The sequence below is a fragment of the Vespa velutina genome, chromosome 7 (assembly GCF_912470025.1).
Source record: "Vespa velutina chromosome 7, iVesVel2.1, whole genome shotgun sequence".
Taxonomy (NCBI): Eukaryota; Metazoa; Arthropoda; class Insecta; order Hymenoptera; family Vespidae; genus Vespa; species Vespa velutina.
The window spans coordinates 5,559,941-5,579,940 of NC_062194.1; the positions used below are offsets into that span (position 1 = coordinate 5,559,941).

Consider the following 20,000-nt stretch of genomic DNA (forward strand, 5'->3'; position numbering starts at 1 on the left):
GAAATGGGAAAGAGAGAATGAGAGAGAAAATCGATCTTATTGAGATTCTCTCTTCCATCTCTCTTTATCATTCTCTCCCTCCCTCTCTCTCTCTCTCTCTCTCTCTCTCTTTATATATATATATGTAAAATCTACCCTGTTTTAATTTCATTATTTGCAAGTGTTATATTCGAAAAACCGATCTGTGACGATGTGTCAAAGCAAAATCACCGAGAGAGAAATATCCATTACCGGTGCGTATTACACCATTTTCCGGTAACGCGAGACTAGTGTTTTTCACGTTAATTAAATTAACGCTTTTCCTACCATTTTCAGACACATTCGTATCTAATTCTATCTGATATATATATATATATATTTAGTTACACGGATAGCTTCAATATTCGTTTGAACTCAAAACCATTATAGTCATAGAAACGTTGATGGGCAATGACGATAATAATAATAAAAATAATAATAATAATAATAATTATTATTATTATTATTATCACACTCACAATCACAATCGTAATAATAATAACAATAATAACGATAGCCGGCAGTACTAATAATGGTAATAACGACGAGAAGTTTACGCGAGAGACGAATTTATCTCGTATAATTTATCATAGCTAATTGGGAATGCCACAACGAGCACGGACGTGTTCCGTCCTATCGTTAACGGACGTCCACCGTCTCTCTCCCTGTCCATTTGGGTGCTTCAAGCGTATATCATGTTAATTAAATAACAAGCAGGTACGTAGTAGCGGAAGTTCGACCTAAAATCGATCGATAATTCAACAGCTTCTCGATTTTGTCACTTGCCTTTTGTCGCGAGAATTTAATACCATCTCCGTTTTGGTTTATAGTTATTTCAATATTTTTTCTGTCGGCTTTGGAGTAATTAAGTGGGGGGTTAAAAAAAAAAAGAAAAAAAAAGAAAAAAGGAACAAAAAGAAAAAAATAAACAAAAGAAAAAAAAATGCAAAAAGAATTCGATCCTCCTTTCTCTCTTATTAATGCTCGTACCTTAATAAATAATTTTGTATTACTATTCGTGCGTGTATCATCTATATGTAAAATGAATGAAATTTTTCGATATACCGATAAATGGAATATTTTCATTCATCCCTTTGCAAAATACTTTTACACGAATAAAATATATTTTTATAATTTCAATAACGCCCGATTTATATTTGTGATTACATTAAAAGAAAAGTTTTTATCATAGAAGATCCGATTATTATTTTCTCAATTATTTTATTTTTCAATAGTATATGTATATATATATATAAATATTTTTTTTTTCAATAATATACATAGATAGAATTTTTAATTAAGCATTATGAATTAATCAATTGGAGAATAAGTTTCATAATGTTCTTTTAGCGTTGAAATTCATTCTTCTTATGACGATAAAACGATAAGAGAGAAGAAAAGGAAAAAAGAAAAAAAAAAAAAAAAAGGAAAGGAAAAAAGAAGAGAGAAACGATAAAGAACAAAGAATCATTCGCGTCATTGTCATCATCGTCGTCATCGTCGTTATCGACGTTATAGTCCCACAATATGATCTTACTCGAAGATTTTCCCCGGAGGGCTTGCAATGTAATACCAAAGTCCGATCTCTCTTTATCTTCCGAGTCGAAGCACGTTGCTTCGCGCACGTCAGAAGCAAGAAAGTATCGATTCTCCCGAAGGAGTTCCCGAAGGGTTCCTCCTCCATAACGACGGATTAGGAAATCCATAAATTCATCGAATTCTCCATCGAATACCGGGCCAATCTGTCGAGACTCGGTACCCTCTCGTGTTTTATTACTTTCTCTTTTTCTCTCTCTCTCTCTCTTATTGATTATTTTACTCTTCTTGGCATTCAAGTCTTTCTTTTAGATCAGTTGCCTTCTATCTCTTTTGCTTTCTTTTATTCTCTCTCTCTCTCTCTCTCTCTCTCTCTCTCTCTCTCTCTCTCTCTCTCCTTATCGATTCTTTCTGTATATATCCTTTAATCTTTCAAAGACCAACTCTCTCTCTCTCTCTCTCTCTCTCTCGGTTCTTTTTCTTTATTTATTTCTTTATTTATTTATTTCTATCTCACTTCTAATAAAGAATGATAAATTTAACATTTCGAGATATGTATATTCAAGATATAAATCAAATGATTTTAATGTTAACGAAAAGAATTTATCGTTTTTAAAGTACCATCTATTTCTACTGCTATTACTACTATCACTATTACTACTACTATTCTATTACTACTACTACTACTACTATTACTACTCTTAGATCTCGCGTCGTATCATTCGAAAGTAAATTCGTTATATAAAGCTGTTGTCTTTCTATGATGTCGATTGAAGGAAGATGAATTTCGAGTGAACTGTAATATAAAAGATAACAGGGATAAGATAGAGAGAAAGAAAGAAATACAAAGAGAAAGATACCTTTAGAAAAATAATTACTAAACCATAGAGATCGTTCAATGGGATAACGCGTTCTCACGAGTTAATAAACGAAAGTTTCTATATTCACGGAATTTCTACAATGCAATCCAGAGAATCGAATAACGCGTTATTATTACTGTTGTTGTTATTGTTGTTGTTATTATTAGTATTATTATTATTGTTATTGTTATTGTTATTATTCACTTTATCTCGATGCTTGTTAAGGATATATTCGAATATCGATAGAATAAATTAGACATTAAAACTGTTGATAGATCGATCGGCAAGGCGAGAGAGAGAGAGAGAGAGAGAGAGAGAGAGAGAGAGAGAGAGAGAGAGAGAGAGAAATATTCTCGAAATATCGACATTTATATTGAATAAAATGTGAAAGAAATGTTGGAATACTTGGCAAACCGGTTTCTCATTCTTTTCGCCATAACGAAAAGCAAAATGAACAAAAAAAAACAAAAAAGAAAAAAAAAAAGAAAAAAAAGAGAAAAAGAAAGAAGAAAAAGAAAAAAAAAGAAAGATAGAAAGTAAGTAAGTAAGTAAGTAAGTTAATAAGATATAAAGAAAGAAAGGAAAAAACAAGAGAAAAGAAGAGAACGAAATAAGAAATGACAGATGATCTCTAAGGAGATCAATATTTCAGTGGGATATAATAAACTCGATATCGAGAGTAACATCTCGGATTAAATCGATCGCTCTCTCTCTCTCTCTCTCTCTCCCTCTCTCTCTCTCTCTCTCTCTCCTATTTTTCACTCGTATTTCAGAACAGCATAATTTATCGATACTGTCGTTCGTTACTTCTGTTACATGATCTCGATCATTAGTTACGTATAAGCGTATAATTACGTATTCGCGCGTACGACGTTTATTGCCGGAGATTAACCTGTTAGCCCCACGTGGAATTATTAATGCACCAACCGTTATAAAGCAGAAATGCAAATCGACGATCAAGCCAATAAGTTGTCATCGTCGTTATCGTTGTCATCGTCGTTGTCATCGTCGTTGTCATCGTCATCGTTGTCGTCGTTGTTATTATCGTTGTCGTTGTTGTTGTCGTTGTTGTTGTTGTTGTTGTTGTCGTTGTTGTTGTCGTTGTTGTTGTTATTGTTTTACCAATACACGCCTCGACTTTTTTTAATTAATCATGCGTGACGAACTCGTGTTCTCTCTCTACTCACTACATACACGTATCTTTTTCTTTAACCATAGTTGTCTCTTGAACCTTCATCGGTCGTATAAAAAGCATTCAAAGTCTATCGCCGTGAGTCGTTTACTCGACAAGAGACGACGGGTTATATACGAGGAAGAATTAAGCGCACGTTTTCTCTCCTTAGACTCTTGTATACCAAAAAAAGAAGAAACAATATATATAAGAGAGAGAAAAGAATCATTCTTTTTTCGTATGTACGAAACACTGTCGTACACGCACGTGTGTGGTCCAAAGTCGTCGTCGTCGGGCAAAGAGAAATAAAGAGAAAACGAGTGTAGTCCTTGACGTTTCGAAAGCTCATACATATTTTCTTTTTTCCTTTTTTGACCCTCCCCCCTCCCCCAACCCCCACTTTTTTTTCTTTCTTTTTTTTTCTCTTTTTTTTTTTTTTCTTTTTTCTTTTTACCTTCCTTTTTCTCTTTTTTCCTTTACGTTCCCCTTTGAACTGAAAATAAAGAGTTTATGTAGTTCTTACATTATTTTTAAATCTTTCAGACTTCATATATTTTAAGTGTGTCTACGACTTTACAAAAAAAAAAAAAAAAAAAAAAAAAAAATGAAAGAGAAATAAAGAAAGAAAGAGAGATAGAGTGTATGTGTATAAGAGAGAGAGAGAGAGAGAGAGAGAGAGAGAGAGAGAGAGAGAGAGAGAGAGAACAAAAAGAAAATACAATTCTATTCGTATTCTTACCGAGGGAGACAATTTTTTGTATGATACGACGTAGTAGGTACATCGTAATTCTGTTTATTGGTTGACATTTTTTTGAAAGAGTCCCACAAAGAGTTCTACGAAAAGAGAAAGAGAGAGAGAGAGAGAGAGAGAGAGAGAGAGAGAGAGAGAGAGAGAGAGAGAGAGAGAGAGAGAGAGAGAGAGAGAGAGAGAGAAAAGAGATAGAGACTCGAATATATGTACTCGACGTAAAAATAGTTATTTCTCTTTATGGTATCGGAAATGTGTCACTCCTTGGCATATGCCGCAAAAACGCCTGCGAAACATTCGTTTATGTAGAAGACCGCCTTCGCGGCAGTAAGAGTAAATACTGTTATTACATCTTATCAACGAGTATATGCTTTACTATCGCGACAGTAAATTTTCTACGGGCCACAGCTCGGCAATAATTGTGAGATATCGTAGTTCGTGCTCGATATTATCATGGATAGTTAGGAACCCTTTTCTTGCTCCCCCCCCCCCCCTTTATTTTCTAGTCAATGAAAACGTATTCGATTTTCCTTTCGCGATATATCAAAATTTTTTTTCAATCTCTTATAAAATGTTAACCGAAACAGATCTAACCAGTCTTTCTTCTTGACTTTATACGAATTTACATTAGAAAAATATATTAGAAATATATATTAGAAAATCGAATCTAATTTCGACGATTTTCTCTACTTTATATATCGTGATTATATATGTCGATGATATATGAGACTAATTATTAATTAATAATATACTACTATTTAGTATATATATTTAGTATATATATATATATATATATATATATATGTGATCGGTATATATGGAATATTTTGGTCGATGTAAATAATTATTTGTCAAGTTTATATTACTTATTGATATTTTGATATATATATTGATCATTTAAAAGTATTAATAAGAAATTTAATAATAAAAGATTTAATAATTTAATCTTAATCAAGGAAACGCGTTATTGAAAGATTTCATCTTTTTTTCGGGAGAGTAAGAGGAGAAATAAGGTTAATAATCGAATATTTATGAAATGTGAATAGAGAATTGAGATAGAGTTGTCTTTATATCTTTCCTTTTCATAGAATATGAAAAGATTTGTAATCGAAGTCGAATTCATGCTATATCTCGATTTAGTTCCTATGTCCGATCGATCGATCGATCGATCGATCGTTCGTAAAAATTCGGTCTTTCGTTCACAACGAGTTAACATAGTTTTCAATCGAGGACAAAAGCTATGCCTGAATGACTATGTTATTATTTCTCTCTCTTTTTCTCGTAGCAATGAGACTTGATTTATTTTTGGAATATCCGTAAAAAGTCACGACGATTGGACAAGAAACGGTATCAAATCCGTATGACCTTTCAACCTCCCTCCTCTTGCCGCTTATCGATCGACTCCTCGAACTGTCTTTAATCCATTGAAAAAAAGAAAAAAAAAAAAAAGAAAAAGAAAAGAAAGAAAGAAAGAAAAAGGATAAGAGAAGAGGAAACATTCGACGATTATATTGCTTTATCGTCCTACGCCGTGTTCCATGTAAAAAAAAAAAAAAAAAAAAAAAAAAAAAAAAAAAAAAAGAAGGAAAAAAAAAAAGAAAAAAGAATATTTCCGACGATAATACATGTAGCGTATAACTTCGACATAATATTGTAACGTTCTCTAAAAATGACGATATAAACGTTATACGAATGCCATGAATTCGAAAGTAATCGAATATCGTAGGCGTTTTCCATCCTGTCACCGCGAATTCCCGTAAAAGTGAATTCGTAATAGCCTAAAACCGTTTCTCGTCTCTCTCTCTCTCTCTCTCTCTTTCTCTTTTTTCATCGTCGTTCAATAAAGTCTAGAAAATAATCTATATGACGGTGTCCGGATATGATCGATAATTCATATCAATTACTTCTCGATGGTTCTAGATTGACACGAAGCAAACACGTTTGTAATCATACGGTATATATTATTCGAAGTTGGTATAATGGAAATGAGGTTCTTACATTTAATAGATAGCTACGTACTTATAAACGTACGTATACATACATACATACATACATAAATACATACATAAATACATACATACATATATATATATATACATATATATATATAATTTATGAATATTATTAGTTTGTATTATAGCTTTATTTAGGAGAGTTCGCATATTCCGTTGGTATGTTAATTAAGTGAAAATGGAACGTGCTTTCAATAAAATGATCCAATTTTTCTTCATCTTCTTATTCTTCATCTTCTTTCTACTCTTCTTTCTCTTTCTCTTTTACGTAATTGAATGAGTTTTCTACATGGACTATACCTCAGCCCGAGTGCCCTTGTCGATAAACGCGTTAATTAGGATTAGAAGCCGACCGTATGATCCTAACATCGACCACACCTCCGATAACGGCCTCGTGACACGTACATACATACATATCTCGTCGATATCATTCAAGCGTATCTATCTCTTCCTCTCTCTCTCTCTCTCTCTCTCTCTCTCTCTCTCTCTCTCTCTCTCTCTCTCTCTCTCTCTCTCTCTCTAAAACAGAAACGTGTATATATATATATATATATATATATATATATATATATTTCTTTTTTATAACTGTAGATATACATTGAATGTGTTCTTCTTTCTTCTTACTTTACTCCTAGGAGAAATACACCAGCCGTTGGGAATTTTCGCGTGGGATTGTACCGGGAGGACGTAAAGTTCTATATAACTGCATAGCCCCGGCTCTCTTTATTGGAAGCAAGTCCCCTTTGAATCGAGCTCTTGAGTCCCGTACGTATCCTCGTCCGTATCCTCTCCCCTCGTTCGTATTCTCATCGTCTGTCCTTATTCCGCGAACGATTTCACCCTACGCTCCATCTTCCTTTCTTCCTTCCTTCCTTCTTTCCTTTCTTCCTTCCTTTTCTTTCTTTATTTCTTTTTATCGCGAACTTCTTCGTCTCTCTTCGTTCTCTCTTTTTCTTTCTTTTTATACGTTCATCTTTTTCTATCTCACCTTGGCTCTCTCCGAACACCATTAGTCCTCTCTTTCTTTCTTTCTTTTTCTTTCTTCCTTCAAGTTCCTCTTTTTCCATCTCTTTTCTTTTGCTTCTTCTCCTCCTCCCTTTGAATCTTTCTCTCTCTCTCTCTCTCTCTTTCTCTCTCTTTCTCTCTCTCTCTCTCTCGTTCTCTGTGTATCTCTCACCTCGTTCTTCTTCTCCTTCCTTAAAGAACCTTTCGTCCTTTTTCTTTTTCTTTCTCCAATCCTTCTCCTCCATCCTTCTTCCATTACGTCCTCCTCGCTCGATCTCTCGCCCTCACTTTTTCTGATATTACCAGCAAAGCGAGGATGTACCATCACTAACACCTACGCATATACCTACAAATACACATACACACGTACATATATATAAACACACACACACACACACACACACACACACACATACACGTCGTATATTCTTATCCGGCAAAACTCTTACTTCATTCCAACATCGTACGCCAAGATTTGTTCACCCCAAAGTGTAACCAAACAATCGACCTATATATATGTATATATATATATATATATATATATATATATATATGTACATATATACATACATTTTATATAATATTTCCGACATCTTTCGTTACCATACATTTCGATCTACTATCGGAGATTATACGATAAGAATGAATAAGTTTAATAGAAGTACGAAAAAGTGTCAATGTGGAAAGATTTATCGTGGTTTTGAAAGTTTAGTATAACACGATATATACTGGGGTAAGAGGAGAGATGTTCTCTCTTTTTTTTCCTTTTCTTTTTTTTTTTTTTTTTTTTTTGTTGGGGCTTCCATTAACCCCTTTAATCGATTCACCTCGATTTAACTCGAGCATCGCTTGTCTTACATGAAAAGCTATTCGAACATGGTTTTTCTTTTTTTTCTTTCTTTCTTTCTTTCTTTCTTTCTTCTTCCCTTTCTTTTTAACCTACTCGTGATCTTTTATATATATATATATATATATATTTTTTTTTTCTTCCCTTTGTTCTTAATCTCGATAATACGAAAAGAAGTTGACAAGACAATATTGATGTCATTTACGTAGTACATTATCGTCACGCAATAGTTTTTGCCGTTCTCGTCCTCGTAGATGGAGATGCATTTAGTCACTTAGGTGCTACTAGCTGACACGAAGAGAGAGAGGAAACAAAGAGAGGATGAGGGAGGAGAATCAGATGAGAGAATTGGAAAGGTTGAAAAGACGCGTGACGAGGGTTGGATGGACGGTTTCATCATTCCCTCCTTCTCTTTCTCCACCTTCTCCTCCTGTTCCCACTCTCCTTCCTCTTTCTCTCGGTACTCGGTGCTATACGTTTATCTTTCTCGCAGTAAATGGGAGTGACGTAGACGACTCGAGGGGAACGACTCAATCAAGCAAAAGCGCCTCGGGGTTTCTTTCGAAAACGATTCGGGATTAGAGCCGTGCCAGGGAAAAACTGGACTATGTGTTTCCCTTTGTGATATCTGATGCAAAACGACGAAAACCGTAAAAGAGTTCTCATGTTTATAGATTTTAAAACGCATTCGATATATCTATATATATATATAACAATATTTTTCCTTTTTTCTTTTTTTTTCCTAAATCGTTTAATCTTTCGTAAATCGAATAAAAGTATTATTACATTTTTGTGAATGGATAGAGATAGCAATAATTGGTATTTCATTCTCGAAATTTCAATTATTTAAATAACTTGTTTATTTAAGGTGTACAAAATTCAATATTAACATTAGTTACTTTTAATTAATTGATTGAATAGAAATCGAATTTATAATGATGTAATATGAATGGAATTCTAGACAACTTTCACATCTTCTTTAAAAAAACATCCCGACATCGATTAGTTGTCAGGCCCTCTGGTATATTAATCCTCGTTTCAAGCTAATCCTCGGTCGACAGGTACCAAGATCGCATGCATACTTTCAATTAAATGTAGTCTTGCAAGGACAGTAGATGGTTGAGTTAAAACTAAAGAGACGTATATAACTCTTGCAACGAAATTTATTATCCGATACGTAAAGATCTCGTGGAATTTGTCGATATTAGAAGCAAGCTGTCTTTTAGAACCGGTTTTTCCAGCATCGAGTAAGATTAGGCGTCTCTCGTTCTTCTTCTCGCGTCGTTTAGATAAACTGCTACGTCATATCGTATTTAGCCTTACAAACTAGTAATAAGAGCTCGATCATTTAATAGCGGCGATCATTGCGGATAACTCCATATATTATTACTAATCCATTTAGATTTAATCGTTAATTAAAGCACACATATGTAATAGGTTTTATTCGTTGTAATTTTACTATAAGAAAATGGAAGAATTAATATTCTTTAAAATAGAATCTTTACCGATCGTTACTATTTGGGACGTACTCTCTATGTTGCAGGTGTATTGGTCGTGAACGTAACGTGGCGGGGTAAGACGTACGTCGGTACTCTATTGGATTGTACACGACACGATTGGGCACCTCCAAGGTTTTGCGATTCACCGACGAGCGATTTGGACGCACGTACACCTAAAGGTCGTGGAAAACGTGGTCGGGCAGCAGCAAATTCTACACCGGGCAACGATCTCAGTAATTTCACCGAGACAAGGAGTTCGGTGCACAGTAAATTACGAAATGGCGGTGCAAAAGGTCGAAGAGGTGCTCAGGGTTCACCGGCGGCGAGTCCAAGTCCGGCTGCCTTTGTGCCGCCGAGATCGGATCCAGCTGCTAAGAGAAAATCTCGTGGTCCAGAAGAAGAGGAGAAGAATAAAAGACGGGCACCACCTCCTACGCCTCCTAGTGGTTCGCCTCCGGCGAGCCCGGTCCTTTTGGAGTGTCCCGAACCGAATTGTAGTAAAAAGTACAAACACATAAATGGACTGAAGTATCATCAGAGTCACGCGCACGGTTCCGCGGACGACGACGATACGAAGGAGGGCATCACTAGTATGTCCGAGAACGACGAGAGCAACATAGAAGCTCCGAGTCCAGCCACGCCGGTGAAGTCTCCAGCGGACAAGCCGGAAGGAACCCCTGTCAGAGCGGCGAGTCCACCGGCGACGAGTTTACCGCCAGAGACACCACCGCCTCCACCTCGGGTACCTTCTCCTAGTATAGAGACACCTATGCCAGTTTTAACCTCGGACAAGGCTATCGTCAAACCTGGTGTTTTAAGGTTCGGCCAAGACGATTTACCTGCTCCTACGTCCGCGGCACCGCCTTCCTCGAGACAACAAAGTATCCAGCAACAACAACAGCAGCAACAACAACAGCAACAACAACAGCAGCAACAACAGCAACAGCAACAACAGCAACAACAACAACAGCAACAACAAAGTCAACCGTCGATAACATCGACGAATCCACCTCAAAGTCCGAGTCCTCACCCAAGTCAATCTCCCAGGCCCGTGCCTTCGCCACATCCCAGTACAAACATACCGCAGCCACTCAATATACCTCAACCTCCTCAACCTTCTCAAGTTCAACAACATCAGCAACAAAATCCGTTGTTGCAACAAGCCCAACAGACGTTACAAACCGGACCACCGCCTCAACTGCAATCGAGTCAACAGCAGCAACAACAGTTACAATCGTCCGTACAGCAACAATTGCCGCCGGCACATCAGTTGCAATCTGTACAGCATCCCTTGTCCACGCAGTTGGGACAACCAACTCAAGCGCATGTTATTCAGCAGCCAACTTTACAGCAGCAACAACAAAGTTTGCAAAGTATGGCGAGTCAGCATCCAGGTCTTCAAGGTCTTACCGGACAAGTTTCACAACAAACGGGTCTACAAACCGGGCCTCCGACGACTGGACATCCTGGACAAGGTGTACAATCTCATATGCAACAGTATCCAAGCGTTTCGCTGCACACGAAGATGCCACAATTCAAAGTAAAGCCTACTGCGGCATTGATGCCAGAGCAGGATAAGAGTAAGGACCCGCGAACGCCGAAGCCGCAAGGTTACAAAAAGAAATCGAAAAAATCACCCGGTGGAAGTCCGCATCCTTCGCCTTTGGAAACGCCGATAGTCGATTCCGCGAGGGAAGACGTCCAAAGTCCGGCCTACTCGGACATATCGGACGACGCGGCGCCTGTTCTCGAGGCAGAACCCGCCGACAAGTCGAAACAAAATCAAGAAAAGGACAACAAGACTAGCGCGCCGACGCATCTACCTGCTCACTTTGGAATGTACCCGTATTACGGTCAACCTCCTTACTTGGTGCCTAGCGTTCAGGACAGCAAGTCGGTCGATCAGAAACCGAGCGATCTCACGCCAAAACAGGAAATGAAACCTTTGAACATACCGCAGATGCCATCGATGGCGAGTTTGCAAAGCGTCGTCTCGGAGAAGGAAAAGAAGGAACTGAGTCAACCCTTGCCTCAACCTCAACAGCAGCCGCACTATTACGGTGGTTACGGTGGCTACATGCCTCCTGGCTATCCGTATCAGCCACCGCAAGCGATTTCCCAACAACAACAGCAACAACAACAGAATCAACAAGTGCAGGAACAAGAGGCGCATGAGCAAAAGGCAAAGATGAAGCAGGAACCACAATCGCAACAACCGAGCTTGAAAGACAAACAACACGAAAACCATCAGATACTAAAGGAAAGTATCGAGATGAAGAGTCAAATGAGTCCTTATCACGTGTACCACGGGACGCAAAGTCAAAGAGCAGCGCCTCCTCCACCACCTCCTGGTCCTGTACAAGATGATAGGAGGTATTACCTTTATCCCGGAGAGCAAAGGCGAAAAGAAGAGTCGAACAAACAAAGTCAACAAGCAAAAGCTCCACCCCCGAGTCCGAAGCATCAACCGAAGCAAGAAAAGCCTCAGGATTTGGGCAAGAGCGACGACTCGAAAAACAAGCAAGAAGGCGTGAAGCCTACAATGGAGACTCAGGGACCACCGCCACCGCCAACATCGCAATACGCGTATATACATCCGGGATATATGCAGCCACAGCATTACGGTGCGCTACCCTTCGACCCTGGCCATCCAGTTTACAGAGGTTTAAGTCCTATGTTGGTACCTGGACCTTACTCGGGTAGTCCTTACCTGCATCAGTTGCCTAGGTATCATGCACCAGAGGATCTAAGCCGTCCACCGGGTGGCAAGGCCCTCGATCTTTTGCAGCACCACGCGAATCAGTATTATTCGGCGCACAAGATCCATGAACTCCAGGAACGTGCCCTGAAGTCGCCGACGCCAAAGACGTCCGCGGCATCTGCCAGTCCGTCTTCGGCAGGGCCAACACCTGCCAGACCACCTAGCGGACCACCGACTTCGGTAGCGGGGCCAGGTCCACCGCAGGGTCAAGGTCAACAGCCTGGAAAACAACAAGGACAACCTGGAGGTCAGCAGCAACCATCTGGCCCAGTCGATACCGGTAGCGGGAATCTTGGAAAGGACAGCAGATCTCCACCACCTCAGAGACACGTGCATACACATCATCACACGCATGTGGGATTAGGCTATCCCCTTTTAACGGGACAATACCCCGCTCCTTACGGAGGTAAGCCTCTCGTCAGACCCTGACAGTAAGGCTTCCGGCGATCCGCGGGATAATTAAAAGAACGGATAACGAACTCCAACTCAGATTGGACCAACGAGTCTTCTATTGTATGTTACGAGGAGACCGTGTCTCTCTTTACTTGATCGTTGAAACTCGATCAAAACAGCGTTACGCACTTCTCCGAACGAGAAGCAAACGTTCTGCTCTCGAATCATTTAGGTTCGCGATAAATAAGAGAACAAATTGTCCAAATCTGATCGAATACTGTGCTCTATATCGTTTTCTCCTTATTCAGGTATCGTGGCAAGTCGTGTTATTAACAGACACAAAAGATAAAACTCTATATATCACGATAATATCAACGATTAAATTCGATAAACGGAATAGAAATATAATTTATTCCAAAGAGTAAAAACTTTGTAATCTTGTAATTACTTTGTAATCTGTTTTCGACTTGCCTTATGTGTATATATATATATATATATATATATATATATATATATATATATATATATATATATATATATATGTGTATGTACATATATACATATAAAAAAACAAACATACAACTAAAACAAACGATCAGAAAAAAGGGATCACTGAAGGCCGGTAAAAAGTTATATGCGAGTTTACGTTACTGTTCGTCGCGTTGCATGTCTCGCGCGTGTATATATATCCTGCGCTTCGACGGAATGAACAATTTTCTTTGACCGACAGTGTTAAAATCGTATCGTATATCTATTTCATGGTAGAAACGACGAAACGCGCTATAGACGGAGAAGTGGGTAAAGAATAATCTTTCGGCAGAGCGTCCCCCGCACGCTCCGAGCGCGTAAACCGTGTACACCATATTGGTGCTTGAAAAAAAAAAGGAAAAAAAAAAACACAAAAAGAAAGAAAATAAACTAAAATAAAATAAAGTAAAATAAAGTAAAGTAAAATAAAGTAAAATAAAGTAAAATAAAGTAAAATAAAGTAAAATAAAATGGAAATGAATCAAGCGAATCAAGATGAAATAATAAAATGAAATAAACTATAGGAGAACGACGAGGAATGCACGAAAAATGATAAAAAATAAATAACCAGAGCTTTCTTCTCCTTACGAGAGAGATGAAACAAACATTCGCGTATATTATTGGATAGCCTTTGCCGACCTATTATTATTTTATTACGAAAAATCGATAAGAGAAAAACAATTTTTTCTAAAGAAAACAAAAAGAAAAAGGATAGAGAAGAAGAAAAGAAAGAAAGGATGAAATAAGAAAAGGGCCAAAAAAAGAAAAATAAAAAAAAGAAAAAAGGAGGGACATTGATGACACGTTTTGAACACTTATTAGCAAAACTATAAACGAATATATGTAATAGATTCCTTCGATGAAAATGGCGACGATCCTGAACGTGCGTGTGGTCATCAGCATTATTATCAACATCATCATCATCATCATCATCATCATCATCATCATTAATACATCTCTGACGATTTTTTTCCTTTCTTTTTCTTCCTTTTCTTGTTTTTCTCTCTATCTTCTTTTTTTTCTTTCTCATTTTTTTCTCTTTTTTAAATATACGACAAAGTACATACATCCATATATACATACATACATACATACATACATACAATAATATTGCATAGTTAACGGACTGAATATTTTGAAAATATTGGAGTATAAGTGCGGCCGTTATAAGAATGAAACATATATAAGCCGTGTACCGTCATAGGGTGCGTAGGGATTAGGTATATAGTTCAGACTGTGATAACTATTTATCGTGCTACTTTCCGAAAACCAGATGAGAAATAACAAACCACTTAAAGCTCGTATATAATCATAGTAATTGTCATAATAATAATAATAATAATAATAATAATAATAATAATAATAATAATAATAATAATAATAATAAAAATAATAATAATAATAATAATAATAATAATAATGATAATAATGATAATAATGATAATATTAATGATAATGATAATAATAATGTTAATATTAATGATAATAATATGACAATAATGATAATAATAATAATAATAATAATAGTAATAGTAATAGTAATATAACTAATAATAATAATAATAATAATAATAATAATAATAATAATAATAATAATAATATTAATATTAATTGTAGGAAAAGGACGATATAAATGAACAGCGAGCGAAGGAGCAAATATAGTCCTTAATTTTTCGAACGAAATGTGTTATATATATATATATAAATATATACATATAAATATATATAAATATATATACATGTAAATATATGTATATACGATATACATACAAATTTCGTTAGACTCTGTAGTCTTCCAGAAGAAGCATATTCTACGTCTAGCGCTAACGGATGCATTATTAAAATTCATTGTACGAAATTCTATGATAGGAGTTACGCACTTACATCGGAAGTTGTAAAGCTTTTATGATCTACGAACAATAGAAAATGAAAACGACGGTCGACTTCCTCGTGAAAGCTGTTGTTTAAGATAGAGAGGATATAAATACATAGAGAGAGAAAGGGAGAGAGCGGGAGAAAGAGAGAGAGAGAGAGAGAGAGAGAGAGAGAGAGAGAGAGATGATAAAAGTTAATTGTAATTATCTCGCTATACGATCTTAATTAATATAAATTTCCTTTCTAAATCGTTTAAGCGCCTACGCAGCGTGATCATGATCTTAACACTTTACTGATCGCTAGCGGTTCAACAGCATACGCACGTCCGGCCGGCCGCTTAGCCGCAGATTCTCCCTGACGCCGGCTGTTTTTCAGTCTAGATCATCGCACGGGAAGTATCTGTGCGTTTCGCATGCTCAAACAGAATTGTCCGCTTTTTGTTATTATAGGATATATTATAGGATAATTAGATTTAATAAAATGTTTTATTTTCAAGATATTAATGATAAATTACATTTATTTTATCTATTACAATGGCTTTCAGTTTAATAATTATGTAATAATACCATAATCCATATATTGACATACTTGAAATAAGAAATAATTAATATTTTTTCAAGATATGATACCGTTCAAAACAGCTACCTTTATGTAATGGAACATTGCAAAATTTGCAAACAAAATATGTTCTATTTCTTTTCTTTTTTTTTGAACAGCACAAACTCTACATTGTCTTTGGGATCTCACACTTCGACCGCTAGTTACTATATTTATAAGTTTATGTTTTCCTAAATTCGAGAGTCTTCCGGGATTGTCTAATTTGGGTGCTCTCCTTATGGGTGCAGAACTGGATATATCGTCATCTTGTTTCATACAATTAGTTTCATTATCTTCTATTCACGAAAGTACAACCTTGTGCAGAAAATTCTTGTACGTAATAATAGTTTTTCCGTTTAAAACTGTGTATGCTTTAAATGAATTAAAAAACGCACAGTTTATAAAAAAACATTACCACCCGTTTAGTCCATTTTTTTGTTTTCCTGAAAATGGAATAGTATGCTAGATATTGGTCCGCGCGATCTACGCCCTTCATATATCTGTTATAATCTATGATGGAATTAGGCTTTTGTATTGGGACATTTGATCTTTTACTTCTGCTTGTGGATTCCTTCAATTGTGCAGAATGTATAGTAGACATCATATTTACATTTCTTTTGCCATTATTCCATACTTCTAACAAAATTTGACGATTCCTACGAAATTCGTGCTGATCTCTTGAAAGTCGTAATGTTTGTAGTGATGGAGGAAGACCTCTATTTTTTCGAATGGTTCCGCACATTCGCACTTTATTTCGCAGTAGAATTTTAATCATTTTGACACTGTTATAATAATTATCTTGATAAATGTGGTGCCATATGGTTTTATATGGTTCAATAATCGTTAAAACCGTATCTTCCAATTTTTTGCCATCAGCAGCATACACATGAAAATTGGATATGTATACTGTGACAGATTCACACAGCATTCTTACAAGTATTCCGTATTTAGTAATTTTTACCGGATTGTATGTTTTAATGGATAACTGACCTCTCCACGGAATTATGCATTCATCCAAAGATAATTGTTGATTGGGCTTATACACATCGTTAAATTTTCGCTGTAAATAGTCAACGACAGGCTTAATTTTAGCAAGCTTATGTTGTACATTGTGAGGAATGTTATCGTTATTGCAAAAATGCCAGCTCTACATTATTTGCACAAATCTATTTCTGCTCATGATTTCCGAGAAGAATGGAATTTCTATACTTCGATCTGTGGACCAATAGTCGTAGAACAAGTCTTTTTTTATCTGATCCATTAGAACTATTAGTCCTAAAAATTTTTTCATTTCCATTACCGTTATATCTGTCCACTTTTTCGCTCATGATGGAATTTTATATTTTTGCATGATCTAGTAATGATATTTGTTGGATTCCTTCACTAAGTGCTCGGAAAAGTCCATTCCAATAAATAAATTGATGCTGTCCATCACATTTTGTGTAGAACAAGGCATCATTTTTATGCCGGGGCTGCCTTCAAAAGATTCCAAAATTATTGCTTCATCTTCTGTCAACCATATATCATCGTCATCTTCAATGTTACTTGTATCGTCTTCGATGTTACTTATCTCGTCATCTTCTGAATCACTACTTGTTAGTGGCAATACAGAACTCCGATTTCGAATTATTATATCGCTGCCATTACTTTCGTCACCACTATCACTTTCTGAATAACTGTCAGGACAATCTGATAAATCGTCTAAATAAAACTCCTCTAGTACCATTTTTTTCCCTCATTGTGAACGGTAAATTTTTTAAAAACGGTGTGAAAATGTGGGAGTTTACGAAGCAATGCACTTAACGCAAGTGAGTAATGTACCTCAATACTAATAATAAAATGCAGATGATATAGCAAATGGCAATTGTTTATCGCCATAGCTACCGATTGATAGGCTATTTTTAAGTAGCCCCGAGAATAAAGCGGTTAATAGGCTATTGGTCGGTAAGCATCGGCAACAAAAAGCCGATTAATAGGCTATCGGTCGGTAAAGTGTTGAGATTAAACAAAAGGAAAAGAAAAAGAAAAAAAATAATAATAAAAATTCATGTTAATTGATGATGAACTTATAGATTCTCCTCGTGTCAACCATATTGTAATTCGTTCTCCCAATCGTCATCATTTTCCATTTTCAATGAATCAAAAATCATCATAGATATAAATAAAAAGATAAAACAATCACGTGATTCGTTGCGTTGCGCTACTTTCGATATCTTTTCCGACGTACATTATTTAAATAATGTAAAATGGCATTTAGTGACAACATTTTTTCGATGATCATATTGACGCTCCAACGATTAAGCGAAGTAATAAACGTCTATTTAGTTTCATTGAAATAGAAAAGAAGAAAAATGGAAAAAAAAAAGAAAAGAAATAAAAATCCCAAAAAAAAAAAGAAAACAGACTACGCTTCGCGTTTCGCGATATACACAATGCAAACGACAAACTTAATCGACCAAGTGTATTTTAATACAGCTTTCCACTGCCAGAAAGAGAGAGAGAAAGAGAGAGAGAGAGAGAGAGAGAGAGAGAGAGAGAGAGAGAGAGAAAGAGAAAGAAAAGTAGAAAGAGAGAAGGCTTAAAAAAAAAATACAAATAAAATATATTGAAACAACGTAAAGATTCGTGCGAAGTCTCCAAAGATAAGCAAAAAAAAAGAAAAACAAAAAGAAGTGCTTTAAGTGTTTAACTCTTATTATGCTTTTTCGCTCTCTCCCTCCACCTCCTTAGCTCTCTCTTTCCATCTTTCTCTTGCTCTTTCTCTCAACACACACACACACACACACACATGCGCGCCCATAAACAAATTCCGTGTCCATCCCTTTTTCTCGTAAAATAATAATCACTTAAAATTTGAAAATAGTTCGATCGATTATCCATTGAGTGATTTGACATTCCGTTTAAAAATTGCGAAGAAACTTTTTATATTTTCAAGACGTCATTATTTTTCCAACTATTATTATCCTTCTAACGTAATAATATCATAAACAAAAAGTAGAATGTGAAAAATTCTCTAACTCTCTCGACTAAACGCTGAGAATTCTTGGGCTGGACTGGCAAGAATCACCAACGAAGAATCACGAATGTTCTTCTATAAGACACATATCGATCTTGCAAAGAAATTATACAAAATTATTTTTTGAAAATCACAGACTACAATTTATTGTTATTAATAAAAATTCCTATGAATAAAATTAAATTGTAAAATTAGATTTCTTTTATATATAAAAATAATACATTTCTATAGATTTCTATGCAATAAAAATACATTGATCATCGATCAAAAATTTGGAAGAATTGAGAATCTTGATAAAGAAAGCTGGGAGAGTAATAGAAAATAATAGAATAGGGTTTAAAAAGAATTTCTTCGTGGCGAAAAATTAATGGCCTGCTGTCTGTCTCTGTGTGTTGCAGCGGCAGTGCTAGCGAGTCAGCAGGCCGCCGCGGTAGCCGCCTCGGTGATCTCGCCATTTCCGCCCAAGTGACCCGCGGCCCCCGGTCCCGTACTAGCCGGTGGAACCGGCGGAACCGCCGGAAGCAGCTCCGCACAAACTCACCACGCGCCGCATCCGGCCTCGAGCGGTGCCGTCGCGAGCAGACAGCCCTAAGGAAAATCCCTAAGGAACTTTCGAGAGGATCGCCTCATCCTTTTCCTTTCAAGTCAATTTATTTGCTGACACCATTTCTCTCTCTCTCTCTTAATACCTTCCTCTCTCTCTCTCTCTCTCTCTCTCTCTCTCTCTCTCTCTCTCTCTCTCTCTCTCTCTCTCTCTCTCTCTCTCAATACCTCTCTTTACCTCTTTCTAACTCTTTGTCTCTTTCTCTCTCTCTGCTATATCTATATCTCTCTATTTCTCTCTCTTTCTCTCTCTCTCTTTCTCTCTCTCTCTCTCTCTTTCTCTTTCTCTCTCATTTTTTTTCTCTCTTTCTGTCTGTCAATCACATTTCTTTGGACCAGTCGTAATGAGGCTGATAAAATTGTACTTAAAATCACGAAGAGCCCTTGGACAAACTTCGGTTATCTTCGAATATATCATCCTCGCCTCGTACAGCCTCGGTCGTCAGAGTTCAACGAAGAATAAAGTGTAATCTTGTCGAGTTTTTCTTAATAATGTCATTGATGAATCATTTCTTTTCATTGAAATGAATT

General features: G+C 36.4%; 1 protein-coding gene across 12 annotated transcripts in view; it reads left to right on the plus strand.

Moving 5' to 3' along the window:
- The window catches only part of LOC124950782 (zinc finger protein 608-like), a 195,810-nt gene extending 176,205 nt beyond the window's left edge, over positions 1 to 19,605 (plus strand). For 11 of the 12 annotated variants that reach the window (XM_047498062.1, XM_047498057.1, XM_047498059.1 and 8 more), the window contains 2 exons: positions 9,738 to 12,863; positions 19,265 to 19,605. In XM_047498062.1, the coding sequence (XP_047354018.1) occupies positions 9,738 to 12,863; positions 19,265 to 19,335 (3,197 nt within the window). In that variant the 3' untranslated portion in view covers positions 19,336 to 19,605. The remainder of the gene's footprint in view (positions 1 to 9,737; positions 12,864 to 19,264) is intronic. The other variant, XM_047498068.1, reaches the window with a different exon arrangement.
- Positions 19,606 to 20,000: the final 395 nt, after the last annotated feature.